This window comes from Drosophila innubila, chromosome X (genome assembly GCF_004354385.1).
Source record: "Drosophila innubila isolate TH190305 chromosome X, UK_Dinn_1.0, whole genome shotgun sequence".
Lineage (NCBI taxonomy): Eukaryota > Metazoa > Arthropoda > Insecta > Diptera > Drosophilidae > Drosophila > Drosophila innubila.
This window is the reverse complement of record NC_047626.1, coordinates 10,447,540-10,461,704: the sequence shown is the minus strand read 5'-3', so window position 1 is coordinate 10,461,704 and position 14,165 is coordinate 10,447,540. Positions and strand designations below refer to the sequence as shown.

Below are 14,165 nucleotides of genomic sequence, written 5' to 3'. Positions count from 1 at the left end.
ATTGGTATCGGTTCGGATCGGTATTTGTGTGTGCTGCTGGCGACCTTGCTTGGAGTTTGGTTGGTTTGCTTGACTTTAGTGTTGATATAGTTGGTTGGTGTTTAGCATTTGATATGGGGAATACTTTTTATATGTTTTTGGTACACTTTCGGTAGTATATTTAAGGTAATAAATGGGCGATAGATACATATACATAAGTATAATAATACATAGAAAGGCATAAAATTATCATTTATAAGTATAATTGCTTTATTTAGCTTGGTCAGTTAACGGTTTGGTATTTTGATAGTTTCGGTATTTGGTATTTGGTATTCGAGTATTTTTTTGTTTTTGGTATCTTGGATTAGTTTTATTTTTGGCCTTGTTATCGGCATTGGCTTTGGCTTTGGCTTTGGTTTTGGCTTAGCTTGGGTGAGAGTCAGTGATTGCGTGATTAAGTGACTGCGTGATAGATAGATAAAGTTACTGTGACAGTTGGTGATTGAGTGATTGAGTGAGTGATTGAGAGAGTAAGTTTATATCAAATTTGCCGTTTAGTTATTCAATTTGTTTATCAAAATATTGTATATTGTATATATATTTAAATGTGATTTGGTTTAATTTGTTTTTACCTTGTTTGTTTATTACTGTTTTTGTTCTTTCTTTCTTACTTTTTGTTGTTTCTTTACATTTTGTTTGATAGGTAAAAAGTGTTCGAGTGACGTGACACAAATATACGAGTACAAAAGAGAACTAGTTGTTGTTGTTGTTGTGATCTAAACGAGTACGTTGTGAGCGTCGCATCCGCTGTGTTTATTTATTGTTTTTTTTTTTTGTATTTGTTTTTGATTTTACTGAACGTTGAGAGCGTGTGTTACTTGGCCATTCCACAGTGTGTGTGTGTGAAAGAGAGTAACGAGTGACGTGTGACGAGTAACGAGTAACGAGTGGCGATTGGCGAGTGAGTGGTGAGTGAGTGAGAGAGTAAGTAAGTGACCATGATCAGCTAACGAGTGAGCGCACTTAGCGAGTGTCTTGTAAGTGAGAGTGTGTGAGAGACAGTTAAAGATAGAGAGAGAGAGAGAGAGAGAGAGAGAGAGAGAGAGGATCCTGGACAGTGAAATAACAAAATAATAAGCATTGTAACTATGGCCAAAAACTGGGAAAGGGAGAGAAAAGGAAGGCATTGTGAGTGTGATTGGTTGCAAGTGAACTTAGTTAAGCTGTGTGCGGTATATTTTTAGTATTTGTTTTTGAGTGGTATGCTAGTATTTAATATTATCATTTTCTAGCTATTGTATTGCATGTTAAATATTTTGCTCTTGATGTTTTCTTTTGTTTTTAACGTGTTAACCTCTGTAGCTTTTTTATCATTTTTTTTTTTAATTAGGTGATTTAATTTTGATTGTTTTGTTGTGTGTGTTTGGTGATAGCCAGTTAACATCTTTGACACAATTTTTATTAAACTTTTTTTTTTTTTGGAGAATTGGTTTACTTTGGTTTTTCTTTTTGAAAGGTGAGGAATAGGTTCAGATTTGCATTTATAGTTTGATGAATTTCAATTTTTATAGATAATAAATTATGTAAAGCGTTTTAATTGTTTTTGGTTTGGGTTTCGGTTTTTGTATGTCATTGTAAGCACATTCGAGGGCGCACTGTATGAGAACGTGAGCGAGATGATCTCTGAAAGCGTCTTCCAGCAATCAAAAACATAACAGAAAAACAAAACTGAAACTAAGAAAATCAAATGCGAAAATTGGCTACAATACAAAACCAAATTAAGCGGGCAAAGCAATACAAAGTCAACCCAACTGAAGTGAATTGAAGTCCCCAGGTTCAAATTCCCATACTGAGAGCTACACCCACTTTCGTTAGATATGAGCCTGAGCTGACTCGACTGACTCGACTGACTGACTTACTGGTTGATTAACAAAATGGCTTTTTCCCCGACTGACTGCAATGACTGAGAGACTGACTTATGCCCAGTAGCCATAACAATGAATTTTATGCCCGCCACATCCAGCGAAACTAGGAAACAGACCTACTGATTCTACATACATACATAGTACTTACTGCTTACTGCAGTATGGGCAATAACTGGCTGGCTGAGAGACTGGGAGCTCGTTTCTGCTATTAGAACAACATTGGCAATATATTTGGACAATAAAAATAAGCTTTCTTACAATACGGCTCGCTGGCTAAGCCGAATGTCCTGTGAGTGCCTTAAGCGTCATACACGTAACATATACGGGGTTGTTGTTGCCACTGCCACTGCCACAGTTGTTAGGAGTATTATTATTATGGGTGCTGGTGCTGGCACAGTGCTTGCCACTTACGCCTCATTAGGATGCGTCTAAGAACTCTTGCAGCAATTCAATAATAAATTGTAGCAGCAAGCGCCAAGTGGCAAGTGGCAAGTGGCAAGCAGTGATTGCTTGTGGCAATAAACAAGCAGCAACCACACACTGAAATGCCACAGGTTATTTTATTTAAATGTGAAACCTTCGAAACTTTAATGAAAATTGTAACTTGATAGGGAATCGCTAAACAAAAAACTTAAATAATAACAACAAGTATTCAAACTTTTCTTTGTGTGAGTGTGTGTGAGTGTGTGTCTGTGGTTGTGTGTGTGTGTGTGTTATAAATATAAATAGAGACAGAGATAATCGAGCAACAAACTTGGATGAGCATTAGTAGGGCGCAAGCACTTGCTTTTTTCTTACGAGTATTTATGCAAACCATTTACAATTATTTATATATGTATTCATACATTTATATACATACATATATATTGCATATATATGAGTGTCTCTAGTTGAACTTTTAACTAGTGTGGGTGGCATTAATACTTAGTTAGCTGAGACTATTTACACATGAGGCGATCGCGATCAGTCCTGGGAAGAGGAATACGAGTGTTGGGAGCATTCGAGTATCCGGTACCAGTTTGTGAGGATATCAGCTAGTTAAAGTGTCAGCTGTGGCCAACAGCTTAATCGATTGTTTATAAAATACATTTTCATTGACATTCCCCGAAAGTATGCAACGTTCCCTGATTTTCGGGAGATTGCGTTTTACGAAACTCATGCGACAGTTAAATATAAGTCTTACAAGTGCGAAAAATATAAAAAAAAATTAAGAAAATTTCATGTGCTGCTAGAAAATAAAATGATAAAAAGTGACGCCAATGAAAAAAATCAAAGTCTATTTGTTATGTAATATAGGAAACTAAATTTATGGAGATGAGGTTCGACAAGAATTACGTGATTTACATATGCAAAATTAATCGTGCAGAGTGTGATTGTGTTTGTGAGTATCTGTGTGTGCTTACATTTTACAAGTACGAATAGGAGTATACTATTTATAAGTATTTTTATATATATTGTGCTATAATTGTGTAGTCTGAGACAATTTGCTTAGTTACTAGGAATACGAAGATTACGAATACGTATACGAATATGAATACGAATACGGGTATGAGTAGAAATACAGAAATACAATGAATAGAAGTACGAGTACAAGCGGCACACAAACACAAAAGCATTGCATGCTCCTTTCTGCTGGCAGAGGCATACAACAAAAAGCAAGGACAATGCCATTTCGGAGCGGATTATGCAAATTCACCAGCTGAAGATATTTTAAATCGAAAATCGAAAAAGATAAACGAAGAAAAAAACAAAAAAAGAAAACGCGCAGTTGAAATATAATTGCACGATTAGATTTCATCAATATAAGTATTTATTACGAGTATTGTATGCGATTAGCTCTAGATACATACACATATGTACAGTACAATACATAGTTACTAAAATACAATTATGCTCGTGTGTGTGTGTGTGTGTGTGTGTGTAGTCAAAGTTAAAGGGTTGCCCAGTGTTAGGTGTTTTTGTTATTGTGATTAGCATTTAGTTAGTTAGGTAGTATAAAGACAGGATAGTTGGATAGTTACAGTTTAAGTATTATATGCTGTATAAGATATTGGTATAAGTATTGGTATTGGTATTGTTATTGGTATTAGTATAAGTATAGGTGTGTTAGTAAATTGTTTGATTTGCATTTCATTTTTGTTTTTTTTTTTTTGGCATACAGTAAAAATTTCGTTCAACACTTTGTTGATTTCTCTTTTCTCCTTCATCTTTTTGACTTATCGAAATTTCAAAATAAAAATAAAAAGAACATTTTGAAATAGATCAACTCAAATCTCTGGTATTTGAGTGAAGCGTCACACTTTCTTGGCTGATTATATATTATACAGATTTTCTCATACTTTTTGTTTTTTTTTTTTTGTCAGCTGCTGATTCTACGATACTATATGAGGATTTTTTGGGGGTATAAATTGCTCGATTGCCAACATATATGCTGCCTGTCCGTTTGCTTTGGTAATTGAGTTAATAAATATATATATATTTATATTTAAATATATATATTGATGATTCTTATGTTTTTCTTTTGTTTAGTTAACCAAATTTAATACAATGAATTTACACTCAGCCACACACACACGCACACGCACACAGACACACAGAAAAACATTGAAATTAGCAAGAGAGAGAGAGAGAGAGAGAGAAAAAGAGAGTGGGAGAGAGATAGAAAGAGATACAGAGGGAAACAGAGTTTTCATTTGGTGGGGTGTCTAAGGATCTTTAAGGTGTTAATTAATTGATTAATTGTGATGGTGTTTGGTTCTGTTTATGGTTTTGGGTTGGAATTTTTGGTTCATTTTTTTTTTTTTGGTTCTGGTTCTGGTTTGGTTGGTTTTCAAAAACAAAGCGTTTTCATTGCAAAAATATCAGCCACATTTGGGCGGTGATAGCATACAAAAAGAATACAGATTGAACTGTTCATATTGGTTTATGCTTTCGATATAACTTAATTATGTTTATATTTATTTTCTTTTTGTTTCAGCTTCAGTTTGGCATTTCTTTTGATTAAAAATTCTTCACATATTTTTTTTTTTTAAATTGCTTTCGATCAATTAAAAATTGCACATTTTCAACAACATCAACAACGACAACTACTTTTTGGTATTATGAGTAATAATTATTGTTATTGTTATTTTGTTCATTTAGATAAATATATATATACACATACACATACATATATAAATATGCATATAAGAATAGGAAGCATACAACATATATATTGATATGTATATATATATATGTATATTGTATATGTATGGGAATGTATGTATATTGAGTTACGAGTACAAGTACGAGTATATATACGAGTAGGTATTTGTGTAATATATATATACGATTTATATATGATAGTGTGTGTATGCACGCACAGTCATCGATAGCTATCGATAGTTATAATCGCTTGCGTTGCACATAGACCATTAAGATTAAAAAAAAATACAAAATCAAACGAGTACATAAATTCGATAACGAGTATGAATATTGATAATCATTATCAAATTACAACAAATCACAACAAAAATCCAATGGGAACGTAATATAAGAAATTCCTTTAATTAATTATTGCAATGCAAATTACAGTTATAGTTACAGTTACAGTTACAGATTATTTAGATACGAGTATTTAGTTTTCGATAATTGATATTTAATAGTAGATACGAGTTAATGTTAATGTTAGTTTACAACGTTACACATACGCATACACATACAAACACACATTCACATACACATACACATTCACATTGTGACACATACACGCACACACTTATAGATCGTATTTAAGCATTATACATACCACAGTCGGGAAATGTGTGAAGGAGCATGCAAAGCGATGAGAATGCAGCTGGAACCGTTGGATTGACCCTCGCATTCTAGTTGCATCCTGCATGCTCTGATTGATTTAATTGTCGCACCATGCTGCGTATGCGTAATATGGTTCGTATGCGTAATATTGCTTTAATTCGCTTCCGCTTGGTTTTTTTTTTTTTTTTTTTTTTGGTCTTAACATGTATACATGTATGTATGTATGTAAGTATGTACGAGTATGTGCTAGTATGTCAGTATAAATTTTGCTTAATTGCTAGTAAAGAGCTTTTTTGGGCTTGAGTTTGGATAGTTAGTTAAGAGAGAGATACGTACAAGTAGAGATACATATACTGATGCCGTGTGGTTTATTTAATTGACGTTACGGTTACGGTTACTGTTACAGTTAAAGTTACGGATACGGATAGAGATACAAATATGGTTAAGTTTTTGAATCTGCCGTGTATATTAACCGCTACTCAAAGCGTCCACAAATCAACACATAAATCAACAAAAAAATTATATATAATACTTGTATATAGATAAATACAATCGGGTACGATTACGAATACGAATACGAGTACGATTATATTAAATACGCTGATTTGACACGTGCTTTTTGCTTTTTAACTACAAGAGGACAACGGAACCAAGAAATTAAAAGAAAATGGAAAATCAGAAGTTATTATGCAATAGCAAACATATCAAACAGAAAGTGAAATGCTTCTAGCCTGTTGTTATTGGTACTGATAATTATATTTTTAAGATATTGATATTGATAATAATATTGATTTTGATTTTGATAAAAGAGCGCAGCAGTTACTTTAGTTTTATTTTTTTCTTTTAGCTTTTTCTATAGTGATTTGCTTTTCTTTCGTTTCGTTTGGTCGAGAGGTCGAGGCCTCTCAACGAACTGCAAGGCGTGCACTTTTGGAGAGGTTTTTAGGCTGGAGTTTTGGAGGGTGGTTCAGTGTTTAGATCAAAACTGAAACTGAAACTGAAAACAACAAACAACTTCGTCATTGGATCAAATCAAGAGAAATAATTAACATAATTTGAATACAAAATTAAACAGAAGAATTCTTTTTTTATATTTCCTTCGTTTATGAAGAGAGTCAGTTGAACAGATCGACAGAGATAGATAGAGAGAAAAAGAGAGAGAGAGAGGGGGGCATTGTTCCCTGTTGGGTTTGCTGAATTTCAAGTTGCTTTCATGTGTGTTCTCATTGGGTCTGGCTTGGTAATTTGTTTTTATTTTTATTTTTTTTAATCTTTGGCAAATTACGAGTAAGTACACAGAACAACATATACGCGGCAATAGAGCTATTTTAGGGGCTAATGCTGTTTGTGAATTGATGTTGGATTGGATTGATGGATCGGTTAGTGGGCTGATATAAGTAATCAACCTTAAGTTGTATAAAATTAGCAGCAGCTTTTAATTATTTGATCTTTTGTTGTACTTTTCGCTTAATTGTTATGTACGCATAAATAGTCATCGTTATTGATATATGTGGAAAATTATATTTGTATAATTGAAATGAAATGAAAATAAACTTAGCTGATATTTGTTTATTGTTCTTTGTCTATTGTTTTTAATTTGGGCCAGTTCGATTATATTCGATTTATATCATTGACAGCAATGCTTTTCTTTAACTTAATCGTTTATCGGAGGCAATCGTAACACTTTACTATACTTTTACAAAGTGTTTGCCTCCCTTTGAGGCATAATTACATGAGTGTGTGTCAGTGTGCGTGTTAGACATATACATATATTCACAGATATACATATGCATATATTTAAAGAGAGAGACAGAGAGAGAGAGAAATAGAGGCAAAGAGACAGAGAAATATTTGGTGGTGACAGGTTCTTTACTTGGCTGGGTTGCTCTCACAATTATACTTGGTTTTGTATTAAATTTGATTATAGTTTTCATTAATTGAATGATTTGTTGTTTATTAAATGTTATATATTTATTATAATTTTCATTGGATTTTCGTCTTTGTTTTTTTTTATGATTTATTTTATATTGTGAATTTTTATTTCTCGTAGACGACAGCATATTTTTGGTAGCAGGCGAGCAATCTGTTATCGTTGGGTTCTCACGTGTACGTTTGCTTTTGATAAAATATCGATTATCGATTACGCTTCAATTGTAATCAATTTGCATCCCCTGTTTTATGTTTGTTGCGGTTTTCTTTAAGCTTTTCATTCGGGTTGATCGCGCTCATGTTATCCGACTCAAAACGCAAAAACTAAATGAGAGAGAAGCAAGACAAAGCAAATCGAAAGTAAAATGAAAACATAACGATAACGATAACGAAAACGGTTGTAACCGAAATGTTACGTCGCCAGATGGCGCTTGTGCAGCTAATCGGCAGCTAAAAATTAATCAGAATAAAATGATAATTCTTTGAAAGAATTGCAGCTAATAATATCTGAACTACAATATATGCAATATATGTAAGTTATGAAAAGAAACACATTGGTAGAGTGAGATAAACATATCGAAATAGATAGAGAGATAGATACAGATAGACAGAGATAGAGAGAGAGATGAACTTTGGATAGCTGGATAGAGTTTGAGGACTATTTTTTAAATGTTTTTTAAATGTTTTTTTTTTTTTTTTTTTTGTTTTTTGAGGATAGTTAATGACTAAAATTGTTTTGTAATTACCATTTTCTATCACTTTGCGTTTGGGGGGATGGCACCGCGGGCACCAACCAACCCTCTGAGTGCACGCGGTGGTCGGTGGTGGGCGTGGCACGCACACACACGCACGACGCACGCACGCAAAACAGAACAGAACAGTACAGTACAGTAGTTGCCTCAGTGTAAGTTTAATCACGTTTACTTTTACAGATGCTGTTGCTGTTGCAGTTGCAGTTGCAGCTACTGTTATGGTTGATGCTTAATGTTTATGTTTATGTTAATGTTAATGTTAATGCGTATGTTAATATGTTACTGTTAATGTTGCTGCACTGTTTACTGAAGTTGCAGCAGATGTTTGTTTATTTTGATTTGATTTGTATGCTGATTACACGCTGATGATTTTCATTATGTTTGTAACTTATCAGTTTTATTGATTTATATTTTGATTATCGAATAACGGTAATCGGTTATCGGTTATCGGTTATCAGCTATCAGTTATCGTCTATCAATTTGTTTTTTGATTTCGATTTTGATTTCGATTCAGTCGCACATGCTATAAGGCCACTGGTATTTTAGTTGCCCTGTGTTTCGTTTGATATTCTTTGTCGCGTCACGTTTCGCGACTCGCGTCTCACGTCTCGATCAGTTTGCAATTCAAACGAGTATGTTAATAATTGTTATACATAAGTATATGGCCTATATACACATACATATACATACGAGTTGTTATCACATGGTTAGCATTATTTCATATTATTGATATTAATATCTTTGATCATTGTTCATATTTTGCATATCGCATTGTTTGTTTTGCTCTTGGCTCTTGGCTCTTTTCTCTTTTGGCATCATCTGCCCACATTTCGCTGCACTCTCAACTGTCTGCCGTTGTCCTTGTGGCATTATTGGCTGGCTTCATTATCTCATTCAGTTTCTGACGCTTCTCACTTCGCTTCTGACTCTGATTCTGTTTCTGGGCAGAGCTTGGCTTTGACGCCAGGCTGAGCCCTGGACATGAGACAGACTCTTCTCTAGTTTTCTCTACTTGAGCCACTTCAACTAGCTGATTAGTGTGTTGCTCTGTTGTTGTTGTTGTTGTTGTTGTTGCTGTTGCTGTTGCCTCAGCGTCTCTCGTCGTCGTCGTCGTCGTTGAGGCAGCTGTCGTATTCGCATTCGCATTCGTATTCGCATTCGCATCGCTTACCAGGCTGAGGGTCGCTTCGTAACCGCCGCTGCCTTTGCTGTAGTCGACCTTCATGTCGATCATCGATCATCAAACATCGAACATCGATCGATTGGTTGTTGGTGTTGAAATGCAAATTACAAAACATTTTTTTTTTCTTTTAATTGACAACATTTTGTAGTTTGTTTTTTGTCAGATGTTTCAGTTGATTGGAGGGGAAAACGGGGTGCTAGATCATTCTAGACCCCACGGCGTATACTTAATGTGTTCAAAAATCATAATACAGCACGCACATATAAGCACACACACACACATATACACACACACATACACATACAGAAACACAAACACATTGACTAATTTGCAAATCTACAATAATACATAATTTGGCAATTTCACACATAGATTTAACATAAAATAGTTATAGAGCTAAACATATCAATTATACGGCCAATTACAGAGAAATTTCAAGAGGTAACATAAATTAGGAACAACAATCATGATTGACAAATATATATAAACAGAGAGAGAGACGGAAAGAAAGAGAGAGAGAGTAGGACATTTGTATGTGTGTATTTTGTGTATTAACAAAAGAAACAAAACATCCCTCTATAGTCTAGAGTGAGAGAGATAGAGAGAGAAAGAGCCTGAAACAGAATCTGAATGGGATGGCGAATGGACAATGGTTATTAGATGGACTATGGTTATGGACAATGGACAATGGGCAATGGGCAATGGGCAATGGGTAATGGACAATGGGCAAGTGGTCGTTCTATGAAGATGCTTGCCCATTTCAGGCATTACGCTTATGCAATTGTTGTTTGTTTTTTCTTTCTTTCTTTCTATTTTTTGTTATGTTTTGTTGCTGCTCAATGCGATTTTTGTTTTCCTGACGGTCGTTTCTTTCATTCATTCTTTCGTTTCATTTTCGTTTGTTTGTTGTGTCTGTCTTTTGTTGCATTTTGTCGTTTTCACTGTCATTTATTTAAATCCTATTGTTGTGATGAATGCATAGATTTAAGTATATTTGTTGTTGATATTACTGTTAATTTGTTATTGTTATCAGAGCAACGACGATTTATGTGAATACCATGCTTTTGATTGATATTAACGAGTATATTTAAATTAAGTATATTTCTTACTATTTCATATTTATTTAGTATGTTATGTAGATGATTTTTTTTTTTTTTTTTTTTGAAATGCTTAAAGTTGCACGCTCACTCGCTCGCTATTTGTAATCACATATTTGAGAGTTTTGTATGATTTTTTTTTGGGTCTCTATCAAGACGATATATAGTAGTATATGGAGTCATTAATGGAATGGAGAAGACATGCAATTTGTAGCTGAGTTTTCGCTTGAAGTTCCTTCTTGGATAGCCATAATATACAAAATTGCCTAATAATTAAAAAATGCCTTTGTTATGCTTTGTTATAAATCAAAAATAATACGACTGATTATATTAATGTTGTTTTTTTAATGTTTTTCAAATGGATTTTTATGTGATTTGATGTTATTTTTCACCCTATTTTCCACCCGCTGGAGCAGCGCAATTATTATTATTAATTTCTGTATTTTTTTTATTTGCTTTATATCTCTCCTCGTTGTTTTTGTTTGTTTTAATTTATCTCAAAGCAGGTTTGTTTATATGTTTTTTTTTTTTTTTTTTTTATTTTACATGGATAGTAAGAGACATGTTGTCATGTAGTGTAATTTAATAAATACATTGACGTTAACAATACATTTGGTTTTCGGTTTTTTTTTAAGTATTTCGTATTTTTAATTTGTTTTTTTTTTTTTTTTTTGGTTTTTGGTTTGGTTTTGTAGTACGTTTACAAAAAGGTAGTAGTAATAGAAGTAGTAATAAGTAAGATAGTAGCAGATAGTAGTTACATATTGATTTGTTTGGTATATTATTTGTTTTTTTTTTTTTTTGTATTTTTGGAGATTGTTTTCAGTTTTTAATTTATAAATATTTGTTTTCGAATAGAAATCGAATCGAAATGGTATCGAATCAATATATGTACGGTATGTGATAAAACAAGAACCAAAATTTGCCGGAATAAAAATAGAGCAAGTTGATATGGATTAGTACAGTTGTTAAAATGGAAACAGTTGACACTCACCGATGATCTACTCACTTGCATAAACGCATAGACGCCTCGTAAAAACTCCATGTTATTTTGTTGCTCTTGAGAACCCTTTTTGGTTGTTGGTTGCGCCCGACTTATATACTGCTTAACGGTGTCGGCGACCAGATGGGGCTTTAGCTTACGCGATAAAACGCTGAAAAAGCCGACAAGACAAAGACCGAATGAAAAAAAAGAAAGAAAGAAAGAAAGAGAGAAAGAAATGAGTTAGCATGTTAGTAGTTGTGATGTAAAAAGTATAGCGTCGAGTCGAGGCCTCGAGGCCTCTCAAAAATGTAAACCGAATCACGGGCCAACTACTGCGGCCTGGCTAATTGTCACTTGACGTGCTGCCTAAACGGAAACACTTTTGTGTACTTAGTCAAATGCCTTTGTGCTAATTGGCCGCACTCAGCGTCATGCCACACACCAGCCCCCACACCCCAATCCCCTCGCATACCCCTGCACCCTGTACCCCTTTCCATTCTCATACTTGCCTTGAATACACTTCATGGCATTTGTGTGTTGTGTTTGTTCTCGTTCTCAAGTTCATGAAATATGCGCAAAGGCCACACACACACACACGCATAGAGAGCATAGTGAAATATATATGTGTATTATATACATATATGTACATTTATGTTAGTGTAGTGTTGTTGTTAGAATTGAGATTGCCTTCTAATTGAAATGCCACGCTGACGCCTTCACGCACTTGTGACAGCGACAATTGGCAAATTGACGCCGTAGATTACGCTTATCGTTTAATTGCTCTAAGCAACAGGAACCACCACACACGCACACCCAACTCACACTCACACACACACGCACACACATATATAAAGAGAGAAGCGCATAATTTGAGTTTTATACGCTAAGCTTTTAAGCCGTGACTAACAAGCCAAACAGAGAAGCCCTCAGTCAGCACTCAGTCAGTTGCCATTGACATTGAGGCACCGAATTTACACACACACACTCACACACAACCACCTCACCCACCGAACCATCCAGCCATGCAATCACGCAACCACATGCTTACCAAGTTTATGCCAAGAACAATTTGTGATGTAGCATATCATGATTTCCAATTATACACTGAACATCTTCAGCCTAAGCCAACTTAACGCACAAACGAAATAATTTAGTGTTGCCACATTTGCATTTATAACATAAATTCAATGCATCTGGCAGCACCAAAATTGTTATCGGTTAGAATGTGCTTAAATCGAACACTTTATGGCATGAACCCTCACACAACTGGGACTCTGTCAGTCTGTCCGTCTGTCTGTCCGTCTGTCTGTCTGTCTGTCCGTCCGTCTGTCTGTCCGTCTGTCTGTTTGGTTGACTCCCTGTCGGCTTGTCTGTTGGATCCTCGTTCAGTTGCCGTTTCGACTGGCTGAACAGAGTCCCAAATTTTGCAATGAGGTGGATGCCTCTTCGTGAAACGGACTCCACTCTACTATTGACCCAAGCAGAGCGTGAGATTCCCTGTGATTTTGTGTGGATTAGTGGCGCGATTAATTGGACTTCATGTGTGTGTGTGTATCTGTGTGTGTGTGTGTGTGTGTTGTGCAGTTCAGGTTCAATTAGGTTTCCACGCACAAACAAGCTAAACAAACATTTTTTTTTTATATTATATAGATAAACATTTTAAAATTGATTGGAAGAATAAACTTTTGATTCAACTCTTCGTAAATGCGCAAATTCAAATCGTTTTGTGTGCAATAAATAATATTAATACAACAAGCATAAGAGTTTTTATAACTTAAATTGTTAAAGGCTCTGAACAACCTCTGATTTTATTAATACAATAAACGACAAAATTTTAACCAAATTTGGTCACTATTTATATGAAAATACCTGTAAGATTTGACAACAAGTTTTTCTGTCAAATCTCCGCAAACAGATAAAATGCTAATATAAAATTCTCGTATTCAACTGATTTGCTTTTCTCATTGTGACCATCCCTCAACCACAAAGTCAGTTGATTTAGATCTTTAAATAACATTGCATCTTAAATTAAATAAACTGTCCTTTTAACCACCAGGAAACAGAAACAGCGGCAACAACCCGAAAAGCGAATAAACAAGCACGAAACATAGTTGAAAAGAGAGAATCAACACATTTATCTTGATTTTCACGCTGTCAGCAACAACTCAAAAAGGCGACAGTTTGTAAAAAGGTAACCACAACAACAATAACTGAAAACAACACCTGAAAACTCGCGGTGTCCTACCGAAATGAAGTCAATTTCAAGATTTGTTTTATTTCCTTGTTGTTGTTAATGTTATTTTCATTTCTTTTTTTTTGCAGTTAAACATTTTGTTACGCTTGTCGTCCCCAAAATGAAAATCGGAAAAAATACAAAAAGTTCTGAGTGCGGTTTAGAAAAAAAAATAATAAATTAAATGCTCGCAGCAAGTAAAAGGTCAAGTGATTAAAAGAAAACAGCAAGAAGGTTTAGTTCTCTGCGAGAAGTCGAAGACCCAATACTCTATATGATAGCGAAAT

The 14,165-nt window shown here is 34.5% G+C and overlaps 1 protein-coding gene across 1 annotated transcript in view; it reads right to left on the bottom strand.

Moving 5' to 3' along the window:
• Positions 1–14,165, bottom strand: part of LOC117780009 (innexin shaking-B) — a 64,169-nt gene that overhangs the window by 25,449 nt on the left and 24,555 nt on the right. The window contains exon 2 of the mRNA XM_034616380.1: positions 11,655–11,814. Within this exon, the coding sequence (XP_034472271.1) occupies positions 11,655–11,705 (51 nt within the window). The 5' untranslated portion in view covers positions 11,706–11,814. The remainder of the gene's footprint in view (positions 1–11,654; positions 11,815–14,165) is intronic.